Here is a 15759-nt window from a genome sequence, read left to right as displayed (position 1 = left end):
TTAGAAATAATACAAACAATTAAGGTTATGTATGTCTAGTACGCAGGAATACTACTTACAGATTTACTACTAGGTCCATGTAGAAAATAATTCAGTGCCTGTGGGTCCCTTAAGAAAAAAAGACAAAAAGTTACCACTTTTAGGCAACTGAGCTAATGAGGCTAATTTAACTGAGACAGATACTCTAATTCACGTAAATCAGGTTCTGCTGACTCCTGTGCAAAGCTGAGTTTACACCATCTGAAGATCTGCGTGTCTTTATCAGCATGATTTGCAGATGCTGATCACATCTACTGTCATTGCACAAAGGCATTTCAAGCGATAAACCCTGTACATCACAAAATCTTGGTTGCACTCTACCTCCTTTTATGAGGGTACTACTCTCATTCTCTTACAATTCAGTATATCACAATGCATAATACAAAACCTAAGGAAAATACCATGACCAACTAACATGAAAACTAAAAGAGGTACCATCTATTCTACTGGGATCAACTATAATGCCTGTTCAGCTAACATCTAAGTCAATAGGAGGTTTATAAACTTGAATCCTTTACAATGTTTTCTGACACCCTATTAACAAAAACACTTGTTTTTGACAGAGTAACAGTGTCTTCACTTGGAGAAAAAAGCTGCACCTTTTCCAAGGGAAATCAACCATACAAATAACTTATTACTGAAATACAATTTCAGTGCACTTCATGAATTTAACACTATCACTGAACAGAACTCAGATTTCAAACGTGGTCTGACAGAATGAGCACTGGAAATTCAAAATAAATTAAAAATACTTTAACATAACTGCACATATGGACCTCATAAAAAATTAATTGTATTACATGGGATTATTTTAATTTAACGATTATACAGCATCCCCCAGCATGTCCATTAGCATAAACAGCAAAATGACATGGATTTTTTTTTAAATATCTTTACTGATTAAGAAGTAATAATAAAACATTTTTGGGAAGCAGAGATTCTCATGTAAAAAAGTATTAATTCAAAACACCTCTCTTGATCATCCTAGAAAATAAAGTGGGAACAAGTTAATCTTTCAGATTAACTAGTCCTCTGAAAGCACAAACACATGTATACTCTTTTATTTGGGGGAAAAAAATCATTCATGTGATTACCAAACGCATGTTAAACAGGTATTGCTCATCAGGGACTTCATGGTACAATTACACTTACAACATACAAGTGGCTACAAATACTGTCAACTGAAAATATTATTTTCATAGGAGATGCACTGAATTTCAAGAATTAAGGAGAAAGATCACTATACGAGATCATGAGGTCTATCACACGAGTTTTATTGATACATGATCACGCCATTTAATACTAATTACGCTCACTGGCCAAGTCATGAAAAATGCAATTAAAATTGAAGAACATTTCATCATCTTAAATATTGTCTTTCATAACTGAGGAAATTTTAGAAGGCACTTACAAAATATCAAGGAACTGATAGGAAAAAAAATGTTGCCTTCCATTCTTCTAGCTGCTTAGGGCACTAATTGCTGTGAGCAGCAGGAAGAACACTGTAATTTCTCAAACACTTAAATGGATAGAGAGCACTTCATTTTCTGAACCACGTGTAAAGTTGTACCGGGATCCTCATGATTCTCACTCAAAAGGCATCATTTAATTGTCCAATGCAGCCAATTATCATCCTTATGTTCCAGGCAGGATGTGCTTTCGTTTTTTTACAGCTACAATCAGTAGCACAGTATACCACATGGAATGGAAGTGTGAGCCATTACACATACAATCAAGCATCTTTGAGCAAAATGTTAATAAATACGTGTTTGTTGTGAATACTTAACAGTGCTAGGTAGCAATTCTAGCTTCTTTTTATGTATACATGCTATTAGTAGAAGTTATGTATTTGTTGAGAAAAGAATCGAGTTTACTTTTCTATTTAAAATACAAGCATACTGTTAACAAAATTTCTAGTTCCACTGCTCAAAAAGCTTTTTTTTTTTTTTTTAATCCAAAAAGTAATTATTTGCAATGAACTTTGTAACAACACCCCTACCAATGTGCTTGTGCAATGATCTGGTATTATCACTAGCTGAAAAGAAACTCCAGCTTCCACTCAGTCCTTAGCCGCTCTTGAGGAGGATGCCAACAAGCGGAGTGGCCTCTAGCATGAACCGCGACTGAAGGCTGTGTTAAACACATATCTCTGCATGAAGGGAAGCACAGCTTTTATTTTTTTATTTTTTTATCATTTCAACACATCATAGCTACTCATTTCATTTGCAAGGCACCTAGAATACCGGAAAAGAATCACTTCCTAGAAGATAATTCTGTAAAATGATTTTTTGCAACTTTTCTGAAAGAATTGCACAGGGAAAACTTACCCAATAAGATCAAGGAGACAGGATTCATCATCATCATCATCCATGACAACTGAAACAAAACGGAGGAGGGAGATATTTGACACACATCAGACAAAAGATTGCTTTTAACAATAAAACCATTTTAGAATATCTCAATTATTTTTATCTAACAATTCACGGGAGTCAGGTGATTACTACTGGTAAGCTCTTAAATATACATGCACCTTCTACAGAGGTCCATACAAATTTGTAACATTTATCTCAAAATCACAGTCACACGTAAGTATCTACAAAACCCCATGCAGTACCTTACCTTTAAATTTTAAATTGAAGAAAGACAAATGATTAACCAAACTGATTAAACAGAACATCCATGACTTAAAAAAGTAAAAATCAACTCTGAATACTATCTCAAGACTCCCACTTAAATCCTTCTACGGGAATTTCTTTCCAGCTATTCCCAGTGAGGATACATAAGACCATTACAGAGCCTACAAAGACAGTTACAAATTGTTGGCTTTAACCAGCCAAAAAGATAAACAGATTTGGTCAGTATCATAACAGTGCTTTCATAGGCTAAAGAGAAAACTACAGCTAACAAACAGCAAGGCATTAAAAAGAACACCATGTTTTTAGAATGCCCTTCTTAGCTATTGCTAGCCACAATACATGCAACTTCAGTGTCTACTCAATACTCAGAAGTGTACTTAAATGAATGTGTAATTAATAGCAGAGAGTTCTGACAATCCTTTGAAAAACAGGTGGGAAATTCGTTTGGATTCCTAAAACAATGCAAGCATCCATCAGGCGCAGAGGATTTTTAGCCTCGCGGTATCACAGCCGCCAGCTCTCGGGCTCACGGCTCGCTCAGTCTGGTACTGGCTGTACCAAGGGTGTTCCCTCGCTTTTTCCTCTGACTGCTGTTCCTTTGAAGCTTCTGTTTGCATGACCCTGGCTGGTTCTCCCATTCACCGTAACTGTCACAATTTCATCTGACTCTAACATCTTCTCCCTTTTCCCTACCAGTAACTCTCAGAACCTCTTTATTCTCCCTTATTCTCTGTGAGATCCCACCTAATCCACCAGTTCAATTAGCAACCGCTGTGAGCATTCCCTAAACCTCTTTGTACCCCGGCCTCCATTCAGTTACCCAACCTCATCCTCACGATACCGTGTAATCAAATCAAACTGATCCCTGCACATTCCATGTTCAGTTTTTCCTCAGCTCCCCTTGAAAGTCTGCCATCAAACTTAACACCCAAATTTATTACTATAGTTTGACTTGAATTCGTTGCACTCCATCTCTTGCTTCTGGCAAAACACAAACTCACTGTCCCTGAGCAGCTCCACACAAATCATTCTGCGGGCTCCCTTCCCTACACCGTCCCTAATGATGGAGCTGATGAAAGGACCTGCTGCACAGGAGGCCAAGCACACCAGGACCATTCGGCCAGCAGAGCAGGAGGCCAGGGGGGATCTTCCCAATGCGTATGAACAGGGCGCCCACTGGATGAGGCCACCTCCAGAGCTCCCTTCCCACCTCAACCGTCCGGAGCTTCTGTAATCTCTTCCCACACCTCGCTGATTTTGAACCTGGTTTATACTTCATACTGGCAGAGATTACCCTATCCCCTACACTGCGAAGCCTCATCCTTGAAAGGGTGCAGCAGAAGCAGAGGGCCCATTGCTGTAAGGGTGCCTCAGTACCACCACAGTACCGCTCTGGGAGGACACAAAAACTGATCATGGCTACAGGCAGCTACTTCAAATGTTAGTGTATTGGGTTTGCATGGCAAGGGTTTGGTAGTGGGGGCTGCAGGGGTGGCCTCTGTGAGAAGAGTCCAGAAGCTGCCCCGTGTTAGGTAAGGGCCTGTTTCAGCCACCTCCAAACAGGCCCACCGCTGGCTAGAGCCAAGCCAGCAAGCCATGTGAGTTGTGCCTATGGGAGAGAAGACGGAAGAAATGGAAAAAAAAAAACCAACTTGCTGCACAACAGCAGCTGGGAGAGAGGGGTGAGAAGCAGCCCTGCAGATTCCCAGGTCAGTGCAGCAGGAGGGCAGGAGGTGCTCCAGGCACGCAGCAGCAGTTCCCCTGCGGCCTGTGGAGAGGCCCCTGGTGGAGCAGGCTGTCCCCCTGCAGCCCATGGGTCCCACACGGAGCAGATCTCCACGCTGCAGCCCGTGGAGGAGCCCCCGGTGGAGCAGGTGGATGTGGCCTGGAGGAGGCTGCGGCCCATGGAGAGCCCCCGCAGGAGCAGGCCCCGGGCCGGAGCTGCAGCCCGTGGAGAGGAGCCCAGGCTCAGGGGGAAGACGTACGTATAAGAGGGTGGATGGGGGAAAGGTGGTTTTAGTTTGTTTTGTTTCTCACTGCTCTAGCTTGCTAGTAACAGGTAATACATTTTATTAATCTCCCTATGCTAAGTCTGTTTTGCCCATCTCAGTAATTGTTGAGCGATCCCCCTTGTTCTTATCTCAACCCCTGAGTCCCTTCTATCGTATTTTCTCCCCCTTTCCCTTTGAGGAGTGGCAGTGAGAGAGGGGCAGTGGTGGAGCTCAGCTGCCCAGCTGGGTAAAACCACCACAGTTAGACAAAATCAGCATTCATGAGCCAGTTCTGCATTTTAAGGAAAATACTTTCTCCCCCGTTTCAGTAGCACACCTGCTCACTGCTCATACCACCAGCACAAGCACTGGTCTTGCAACTGAGCGCTAAGGGAACGACTACAGGACATTCGATGATGTCGCTGTGAATTTCAGTGTAAGCGTGCATTAGTAAGAGCACATCAGTAAGTGATCAGCATTCTGCTTTAACTGCACTGGTAGTACTACTCGCAGAAAGCTATTGTTTCCTTACATAGCATATACAGCTCCCAAAAACAGGTTTCAAAGGTTCCTAGCTAACTGGGGGGGAAAAAAATCTATTGAAAGTCAACAGGATCTTTTTTCCACACTGCAAGCCTACTTTTGAAAATCCCATCCCATGTAACTATGGCAACACTGACGGTGTTATTTGAAATCAAGAAGTAAAACTACCAACACAAATTAAATGAATTTGCTAAGTTCACCAAACTCTTGAACAATTGCATTTGTAACAACTGGAAGAGAAAAGAAAAATCCCATGAAAATGCCAAGGAGAGAAAATCCTAATAGTAATACATCCTTTTCATTACTCGGCCCTTAAGCTAACCATTTAGTTAGCTTGATTAGAAAAAAAAAATTAAAAATTGTTGATGTTTTTCTCATTCCACACCTCATACAAGAAAAATTTACCCAACATACTGTAGGCTCCTACCCATTTACAACAGACAACAAAAAATGATGAAAAGAGCTACATTTTGGTAAACACCAAGAATTGCTACCAGCCTCTCCAGAAGCGCATCCTTCTAACAAGTTTTAACAAAATCCTTGCCATCACTAGCAGAATTCTACACACAGATGACAAACAAATTTATTACCTTTTTTTTTTAAAAAAATAAAAAAGGGTTTACCAAAGAGCTGTCGATAATGATTGCCAAGTTTTGATACAGCTGATCAATATAATGCCACAGAGCCAAGGTCGCACCTATCGTACACAGCTCTCGCTACGTTCAAGTCTCTCTGATCAGCAATCGCAGTCAGAAGGGCTGCATCCTCCCAACACCCTGAAAACTGCAAGTAAAGCAGAAATCACATCACTACCACCTCAATATCCCCCCAGGGACGGTGGTGTAACACCACACTAACGTGATGCCGGATGGCAGCGCTTTTGTGAATACCACAGGACAAACATGCAATTTAAACACCACACACACAGGTATGCGGTCTGCGAAACAGCAATCAAGTTCACAACCAAGCCACATCCACTCACTATTAGGATTCACTTCTGTTCTCACTTTGCTACGTATACCCAGGATCTACTCCACCACGGAACTGCAGGTTTAAATCTTTTTGACTGATGCTCATTTTCAATGACAATTTGTGTTCTCCTAACCTCGGGACACCACCAGAAAAGGTGCACAATCAAAGCAAGTCCTTCAACGCCCAAAAGCAGCTACTCGTTCAGTCTTTTTCTAAAACAGGGCAGGCTGAGCAACACGAGACCTTGACACAGATTATCATTTCAAAGTGTGTTAATAAACATAAGCCTACCCCATGACATTCTCCTAACATTCTCCTAATGTTTTCTACAGCACAAATGGTAGAAAAAAAACGTCGCTTTTCTTGCTAACTGCCCTTTATCTTTTTGCATACAAGTTAAATTTTGTCCTTGGTGGTATTTGTTAACATACAGTGGCCCAAATTAATGACTGATGTATGGTATGGGTATAAACTGAATTATACCAAAACAGCGTGACAATACAACTTGACACAGTGAGCATGAACTGGAGGATGAGAGCTACACAGCCTGGACCAGCGGTATCCTGAGCAGGGTGTGCACACGATGGTCTGCTGGGGTACCTAAAGAAAATATTAGAACTTCAATAGTACCTGTACCAAACTTACAAATAAACATACAACTATTAGGGGCTCAAAAATGTTTTACTGATGGAGCGTGTGATCAAAAGCATGTGGAGACCACCGGCACCGGCTCTTCAAGATGGATTCGCTCCTGGATTTGGGTCAGCAGCCCACGGGGCTCCCACAACAGCCCCTGCCAGAGACAGCTGGGGCAAGACAGCCACTGGGGCACGCACACCGTCCTGCAGCCAGCTCTTACACTGTGTCCTAACAGGTACCTAATTATCATCAGCGCAGTTCAACAATATCTTTTTTTTAATTTAAACACAAAGTTCACTTCATCGTAACTAGGGCGAACTCAGCCCTGCTGCTGCATCCAACTAATATACCGAGGGCAATCCTTGCTAATTAGCAGTCACAACCCAACACAGATATCCCCTGTAACTTGTTATTCACCAGGCCTCTGCTATTTCATTTCATGCCCCTGGTACCGCACTGGAGAAAAGAGAACAGAGCACACACTTCCACCTGGGTCACCAGCACCAGGGGGAAACACGCTGCCTGCTTGTAACAACGTCCCGACTAATTTCTAGGAAATAACCAAGCTGTTCCTTATCGCACGCTCCTGCACAGATCATAAAATAAGCAAAAGCAATAAAGCTGACAACAAACTACCAGCTACGCAGGCCAGTCCTCCGAGGGGCTGCCTCTACATGGCCTGAATGCTTCCCCCTTCCTTCCAGCCCTCTAACCTAAAACTGAGCACAGACCAAGAAGCAGCCCCGCACCACTCCTGTCCACTTTCCCCAAGTCAGCTCCAGGCATCCGAGAGTCACCGGGAACAGAAATTTGGTCTGACAAAGTACATTGATCTGTTTCGGCTTGGATTAGCTTCCCGATTCGGTTCTGGCTTGTCATAGGGCTACCAGAGCACTTGTGAGGTCCCACCTGAAATATTGCGTCCAGTTTTGACCCCCAGCTTTCAGGTAAATACAAACCCAAGAGCCCAGCCGAGCACCAATACAATACAAGGGACCTGGAGCACAACACCAGGGAAGTACTCGCGAGGGAAGGGGATTTCCTCAGTCTGGCCAGCCGGAGGCTGCAGGAGGCGCTGCGTGCGGCCTGCCACTGGCTGAGGGGCGCTAAGAGCAGCCGAGGCAGCCTCTTCTCCCCAGGGCGCTGCAGCATGACCTGTGGGGCTCCCAACTGCATGTAAGGAAAAAAGAAATTCACAAACGAGAAGGCTGAAGCACCACAGCTGTGGAATCACGGTCCTTGGTTATTTCCAAAACTCACGAGGACATGACCAACCTGGCCTAGCCTCAAAGCGAGCGCTGCTTACAGCAGGGGACAGGGCCGGACAACCTGCCAGAGGTCCTTACCAGCTCCAGTTCTTCATCACCGTGCTACACAACCCAAAGTACCCTGTAACAAACATGTTTTTTATGGCCTACACGGTCATTACAACTGTCCAGAAACAGCCAAACTAAACTATTCATACATATTTCATACACTGTATGCTATTCTTAACACAGGAACAATGGCAGAAGTGTTTGGGGGAGGCAGAATGATGAAAAATTTGAATCCCAAGAAAGTTTAAACACCTAATTGTTCACAAGGCCCATCATCTTTAGTTGGTCATGAGACACAGATAAGCATTCCTACTGTCCCTACGTTTCTAAACCTTCTACGGCCCTACAGAGTGTAGAGAAATGCCAGGTATGATCCTGGGCAGCTACCCAAAAGAACCCCTTCCCCAAAAACTGATGCCAGTTGTTGACATTTCAATACATTTCACTATTATACTAGCCATTAAGACAAAACCACTGTAACTACTTGGCTTTAAATTCACTCCAATTATCTTAACGCTTGTCACAAAGACTTTCTCTAAGTCATTTGTAACTTCATTACCAACTTCATGCATAACTTCACACACAAAGCAGTAAAATATCATCTTCATGGTTTGTATAAATCCTAGAAGAGTGGCTGCTACAGAAAGGCATTGTTTAGAGCAGTAATTCTCTGAAGTGTGATCTGATCAACATCAAAACTTGGTAAGCCACAAGTAAATAAATTTATCTGTAAAACCACCGTAAAAAAAATAATCAAGAAACTCACAACTTGCTTGCAACTCCATGGTATTGGTTCCTGACTGGCAGCACACCGGCCCATGAATCTGATAGTCAACGCTGGCATTTGGAAATCAGTGTTTTAAAACAAGGCAATGACTGCTGCAACTACAGCTTTATAGTGAGAGAGAATTCAGACAGCGTAAAGTAACACACTTAGTACCTACAGCAACCGTGGTCCAAGTTAGGAGATGGCCTAACCCTCACAGGTTCCCTAAGACTTTGTACACCACCAGTCAGAGAAACTCTAAAGCAATCTCCATTATTATTTATAATAATTATAATATAACTGAGCCATGAAGTTGTCTGTACTGTTGTGTTGTTCTACACCGCTTCCCAGAATTACAATCTACAGCCCCAACATGAATAATTTCACTATAAATAGCTAGAGAAATAAATTGTCACCGTAACAGTAATCATCAGAATAACAAGCAAACAAAACAACAAAAAAAAGAAATCAAACTTATTGTAATATCCACTGTAGAGAATGGCACTGTAGTGAACTAAATTTCAATATCAAATTTATGACACTTGTATCCCTTATCTTCTTTTTGAATACAGATACAAGGTAACTCTACTAAACACAAGCATCCTCCCCTTGTTAATTACATGAAAGAGATCATGGCCGTGTTAAGACTGATGCTGCATCAACTGCAGAGGCAAAATGCCCAGGTTTGAAGTCCTTCCCTCACACAGATTTCCATCACACCTCCCACTAGCAGTGCCAATATTTTGAGGGTATAAAATCAAACCCTTATTAACATGTATTTTGTTCTTAAATCTCAAGTCCACGCTATTTTGAACAATCTAGTACCTTGCAAACTGGGCGATTTCAGTCTCTTAACTAACCAAGCACGTTTGAAGATCAGCTTAAGGGCTGCTCGCCACATCCGGCCCTTTCAAGAAGCTGATTTTTACCCAGACAGAACACAAAAAAACAATTACGAAGAGCTATTTTCACTTCCCCTCTCTCAGTGTAAAAAGTTAGTGCACCAGAATAATGACGCATTACTCAATGAAAAACAGGCACCTGTTGAAAATCTTGATTGCAAATAAAAATCTCTCAAATTTTACTCACGCAAAAATACAGAAGACAACTATCAGAAAGTTGTCATTTCAGGGCAACAGAAGTAAGAAAGCAAAATGAATTTCTAAAATGTATTTAACAAAGCAAAAGGGCTCAGCAACTTTCTTATAAACCACACAGTGCTTATATTCTGTAGCGTATTTCTTATGAATACTCTCCCTTTCAAAGTAATCAACAAAAAGCAACTATTATGTATTTGCAAAATCTACCAGGAACTGTACTCTAAAGTAGAGCCAACAAAGGAAGAAATTTGGGATCCTAAACTAGTACCAGAATGCAATTTGCAAGTGTGAACTTTCTCAAGATATGAAAACGTGGTTTCATTCCAGCATTCTGAATTTGGGTAGTACTTTCCAGATGAAGACACAATGCTTGAAATTAGCTATGGAGGCCGGAATTTAAAGCACTGCTATTCTCAACAGCTTTCTGTATGTGACAGTATGGGAGGAAATTTGTAATTTTAAATATTCAGAAGAACAATGTACTACCTCCCTGTGATGAACTATTCCAAAATAGTTTTTTTTTTAAAAAAAAAAGAAAAGAAAAGCACTCAGGACTTGAATATATAGCAGCAAACACTTAGGAAACACGTAAGTGCTACCACCTCTTGTGAACTCAGTGATCTACACAACAGTACACATCCCCATGGTTTCTGGGACCTGGCAGGAGATGAGCAGCTGAAAGGACGGGCAGGGTTTTATCCAAGTGTTAAACGGCAGCTCCGCATACAGAAGGGCAAACAAAAAACACACACTAAAGCACAGCAGTGTGCACAATAGGCTGTTCATTCATCCCGTAAATTTGATTTCCCATTATCGTACCACAAAAAAATTATTCTTGATTTGAGTTTGGCAAACACCTTAAGGTATTCAAGCTTCCAAGAGCAACAGTGTTATTTTAATATATGAAGAAAAAATGGGAACGTTCGCTTCAGTTGCTAGCAGTATGTATGATAGGGAAAATTAATCCAGCCACAGTCAAGCACAGACTGTATCCGTGAACCCCCAGTGCAGCCGGCCAAAATCTGGTTTCCCTCAGACACACATTACATGTTCAGAACTGAATTTCTTATTTATTGGATCCAATTTTTTCCTAGTGCACCCAGAGCTCTTCCTGGCAACACCACACTCTTGACAAGGCTTTCACCTGAAACCGGATTCCCAAAACGACACGGAGAAAATCCAGAGTAACTCATAGTATGGAGGTCAGGATGCTTGCCGACCCCACGGGACTCACAAGGTTGCGCACTCCGCTCAGCCCAGCAGGGACTATCCTCATCGATGTGCTGTTCCCTACCTGGGGCTCCATCTTCTGAGCTGCTCCACCACCCACAGTTCTTCAGGAACCTCATTATTTGTAAAAAATTTGGAATCTTCCTGGCATCGTCCCACAAAAGGAAGAGGAGGAGGCATACTACTGCCCCTAATTAAAGTTGAACGGAGATTGCTACGCCTCTCAGTTATTATGTTTGGGAAATCAACTGAAACTCGAATACGATATACTGACAGATGTGTAACGAATTCAGCAGCACAGTCCATGACACTGCCCCCAAATCACACTGGCCACACTGCCAATCTTGGCCTCGTTGAAGCCAGAGGAGATTTTGCAGCCCATGTCAGTGGGCCAAAGATTTTGTTCTGTAGTCAGCATCTCTATAAATTCAAGCTTCAATACCAGATCTTGAAAATCTCCACCCTCAGAACAAGCTCACAGTAAAATTACCGTGAGTTCCACCAGAGCCAAGGCACACGATCAGCCCTCACAAAAGGATCTGTCTCCTGCAATGAGGTTAACTTCACTGGGAGTTCATTAATGAACTCCTGCCTCCACCCCTCCTTAATACCTTCAATAAAAGTAATGCAGTTGTATTAAGTTTTGACAGATTTGCCCATTCCTTCTTTCCCTTTTGGTAAACACTTCCTTACTCAGAGTAACATCAGAAATGGCTGGAACATTTTAAAACTACTGCAAGTAAAGGAGTTAAAGGAATAAAACTGACAGTCCATTTGTGCTAGTTGATACTCTTTATTTTGTCCAAAAGTTCAATGACTCTCCAATAAAACGAAAAAATTACAGACACAGCAGATGACTTTTCCACCGTGAAAAGAGGGGTAAATGAACATTAGAAAATAGAGATCGGTATGTTCATTTAATTATGTGATCTTCTTGAAGAAAATATCAGCTATGGTCCCAGTGTTCACGCGTTTACATTGATATGAGGGCTCTACCAATACTGTTGATCCCAGCTTTATAGCTCAAACAGTTGCGGGTCACAATCAGTGTTAGCAGTTTATGAATTTTGCTGTTTTTCCTCTATTGTAAGAGAACAAAACGTTTGTTTTTTGCAGACAATTCCCATGCCTGTGCTGGACAGATTATGTCACCATATAAAAACCTTCCAACCACGGATGCAGCTTATTGCAGCAGAACGACTAGAATAAATTATCTGAAGTCTCTGAACAGAATGAACTACATCATCAGAAAGGCTATTATACCCGGACCAGATGTGTTACTTAGACAGGGTTGCCACTCTTTCACACTCCCACTGCTACATCTACATTAAAAAGCACCAACCATTAGACCTACCATAAGCGTAACACAGCATGCAAGGCACAAATCATTGACCATTACGGCCCCATTATAAAACGTAACTGCAGTTACGCAGACACAACTTTCTTCCTGGAACTGATGTGGAAATATACCAGCAAAACTCTGAAAATACATCTAGGGTGTAACACCCAAGCAGCATACCACCATGGAGATACCTGCCAAGATCTTCAGCTCTGGACTTAAGTATGATTCACGGGTACAGAAAGCACCTTTCATCACAGAATCATTAGGGTTGGAAAAGACCTCCAAGATCACCTGGTCCAACCAGCCCCCTACCACCAGTGTCACCCACTAAACCATGTCCCTAAGCACCACGTCCAACCTCTCCTTGAACACCCCCAGGGACGGTGATTCCACCACCTCCCTGGGCAACCTGTCCCAATGCCTGACTGCTCTTTCTGAGAAGAAATGTCTCCTCATTTCCAACCTGAACCTCCCCTGGCGCAACTTGAGGCCATTCCCTCTAGTCCTGTCACTAGTTACCTGTGAGAAGAGGCCGACCCCCAGCCCCCCACAGCTTCCTTTCAGGCAGCTGCAGAGAGCAATGGGGTCTCCCCTGAGCCTCCTCTTCTCCAGACTGAACAACCCCAGCTGCCGCAGCCGCTCCTCACAGGACTTGTGCTCCAGGCCCCTCACCAGCTTCGTAGCCCTTCTCTGGACATGCTCCAGGGCCTCGATGTCCTTCTTGTAGTGAGGGGCCCAAAGCTGAACACAGCACTCGAGGTGCGGCCTCACCAGAGCCGAGTACAGGGGGACGATCACCTCCCTGCTCCTGCTGGCTGCACTGTCCCTGACACAAGCCAGGATGCCGTTGGCCTTCTGGGCCACCTGGGCACACTGCCGGCTCATGTTGAGGCGAGCATCAGTCAGCACCCCCAGATCCTTTTCCTCTGCACAGCTTTCCAGCCACTCTGCCCCAAGCCTGTAGCGCTGCATGAGGTTGGTGTGGCCAAAGTGCAGGACCCAGCACTTGGCCATGTTGAACCTCATCCCATTGGCCTCTGCCCATCGACCCAACCTGTCCAGGTCCCTCTGCAGGGCCTTCCTACCCTCCGGCAGATCGACACTTCCCCCCAACTTGGTGTCATCTGCAAACTTACTGAGGGTGCACTCAATTCCCTCATCCAAATCATCAATATTTAATATTAAAGAGGATGGGCCCCAACACCAACCCCTGGGGAACACCACTGGTGACCGATCACCAGCTGGATTTCACTCCATTCACCACCACTCTCTGGGCCCGGCCGTCCAGCCAGTTTTTAACCCAGCACAGAGTGTGCCTGTCCAAGCCATGGGCTGCCAGCTTCTCCAGGAGAATACTGTGGGAGACCGTGTCAAAGGCCTTGCTGAAGTCTGGGTAGACTACATCAACGGGCTTTCCCTCACCCACCATGTGGGCCACCTGGTCATAGAAGGAGATGAGGAGGTCAGGCAGGACTTGCCTTTCATGAAGCCATGCTGGCTGGGCCTGATCCCCTGGTTGTCCCACATATGCTGCATGACTGCACTCAAGAAGAGCTGTTCCATCACCTTTCCTGGCACCGAGGTCAGGCTGACAGGCCTGGTTCCCCAGGTCCTCTTTACAACCTTTCTTATAGATGGCCATCGTATTAGGAAGTCTCCAGTCATGCGAGACCTCTCCAGATGACCATGACCGCTGACAGATGATGGAAAGCGGCCCATCAATCACATCCACCAGCTCCCTCAACACCCTTGGGTGCACCCCGTCTGGCCCCAAGGACTTGTGACAGTCCAGGTGGAGCAGCAGGTCTCTAACTGTTTCCACCTGAACTGGGGGGGGGGGGGGGGGGGGGGGCTCTTCTGCTCCCCATCACAGACTTGCAAGCTGGGAGGCTGAGTACCCCGAGGATAAGTGGTCTGGCTAGTAAAGACAGATGAAAAGAAGGCATTAAGAACCTCAGCCTTTTCCTTATCCTCAGTAGTCATGTTCCCCCCACATCCAGTAAAGGATGGAGTTTCTCCTTGACCCTCCTCTTACCGTTGAAATATTTGTAAAAACATTTTTTGTTATCCTTAACCACAGTGGCCAGGTTGAGCTCGTGCTGGGTTTTGGCCTTCCTGATTTTTTCTCTGCATATGCTGGCAACTTTCTTGCACTCTCCTTTTTGAGGAAATACATCTTATACTAGTATAACTGTTTTGGCTTTTCTGTTTAGTTTTTTCTGAGTACAATTAAACTAAATAAACTCTACTGAAAAAGGACACTGGCAGGGGAGGCAGGAAAACTGCACTTCTGTAAAGGTGACAAAACTATTAAGATACAGCAGAACCATCTCTGTCAAGTGCACTACTACATAGCCCTGACCTCACCTAAGGCCACAGACACGCTGAGTATTTTTAACTCAAGAATACAGGAATAACATACTACACAAGCCCTCACAGTACAGACACAGTCAGAATACACTTAATATGTAATAGTATAATACTAGTGAAGCCAAAGTGCATCAAAAAAGCACAACTGGGCCAGGGTATCAACATGGTGAGGTTCTGCATTCCTCAATCAACACAAGCAAGCTAAGAGAAATGCAAAGTGATATTTGAAACAACACAAAATAAAGACAAGCCAACAACACAAAAAATATTTTAAGGTTAGACTCGACCAAAGAAATATATGAGGTCTATTCTTTTTGTATGTATCTAAATCCTACCTTCCAAAAATCACAACTTAAGATGAAGAATACTTTTCACTTTAATGGAAGCATGTCAGAATAGAGGGCATACCTGTTTTTTTGGCAAGTATTATATACTTGGAGAATACACACTAGTCATTTTTAATCATATTTTTGTCATTTCCTCGTTATTGTCACACATTAATGAAAATTCCACACAATCAGCAAGTCATTAGTGCATATTACAGGAATTTTATTGTATAAAAATATACCACCATTAAAAAAACCACTCCTATCTTTCTCCCAAGACTACTGTTCGCAAAAATGCAAAGTAATTGCTTCAAGGTAAACGTCACGTATTAAATATTTCTGAAATATGTAAGCAAATACTACACTCCACACATAGACTTTTAACCAAATTACTGGTTAAGAGCTTTTGGCAGGTGTGTCATGAAGAGGAAAAAAAAAAAAACTAAGACACTAACAAGGTTGTTCCCATGACTTTAGAAAAGCATTTGT

General features: G+C 43.2%; 1 protein-coding gene across 14 annotated transcripts in view; it reads right to left on the bottom strand.

Annotated features, from left to right (window-relative positions):
* The window catches only part of BICRAL (BICRA like chromatin remodeling complex associated protein), a 54411-nt gene that overhangs the window by 16999 nt on the left and 21653 nt on the right, over positions 1–15759 (bottom strand). For 13 of the 14 annotated variants that reach the window (XM_080585344.1, XM_080585345.1, XM_080585343.1 and 10 more), the window contains 2 exons: positions 2367–2415; positions 60–108 (listed from right to left, as the gene is read on the bottom strand). In XM_080585344.1, the coding sequence (XP_080441470.1) occupies positions 60–108; positions 2367–2415 (98 nt within the window). Of the gene's footprint in view, positions 1–59; positions 109–2366; positions 2416–8095; positions 13089–15759 lie in introns of those variants that run through there. The other variant, XM_080585341.1, reaches the window with a different exon arrangement.

This window comes from Anser brachyrhynchus, assembly GCF_964034855.1.
Source record: "Anser brachyrhynchus genome assembly, chromosome: 3".
Classification (NCBI taxonomy): Eukaryota; Metazoa; Chordata; class Aves; order Anseriformes; family Anatidae; genus Anser; species Anser brachyrhynchus.
This window is presented reverse-complemented; position numbering and strand designations above follow the sequence as displayed.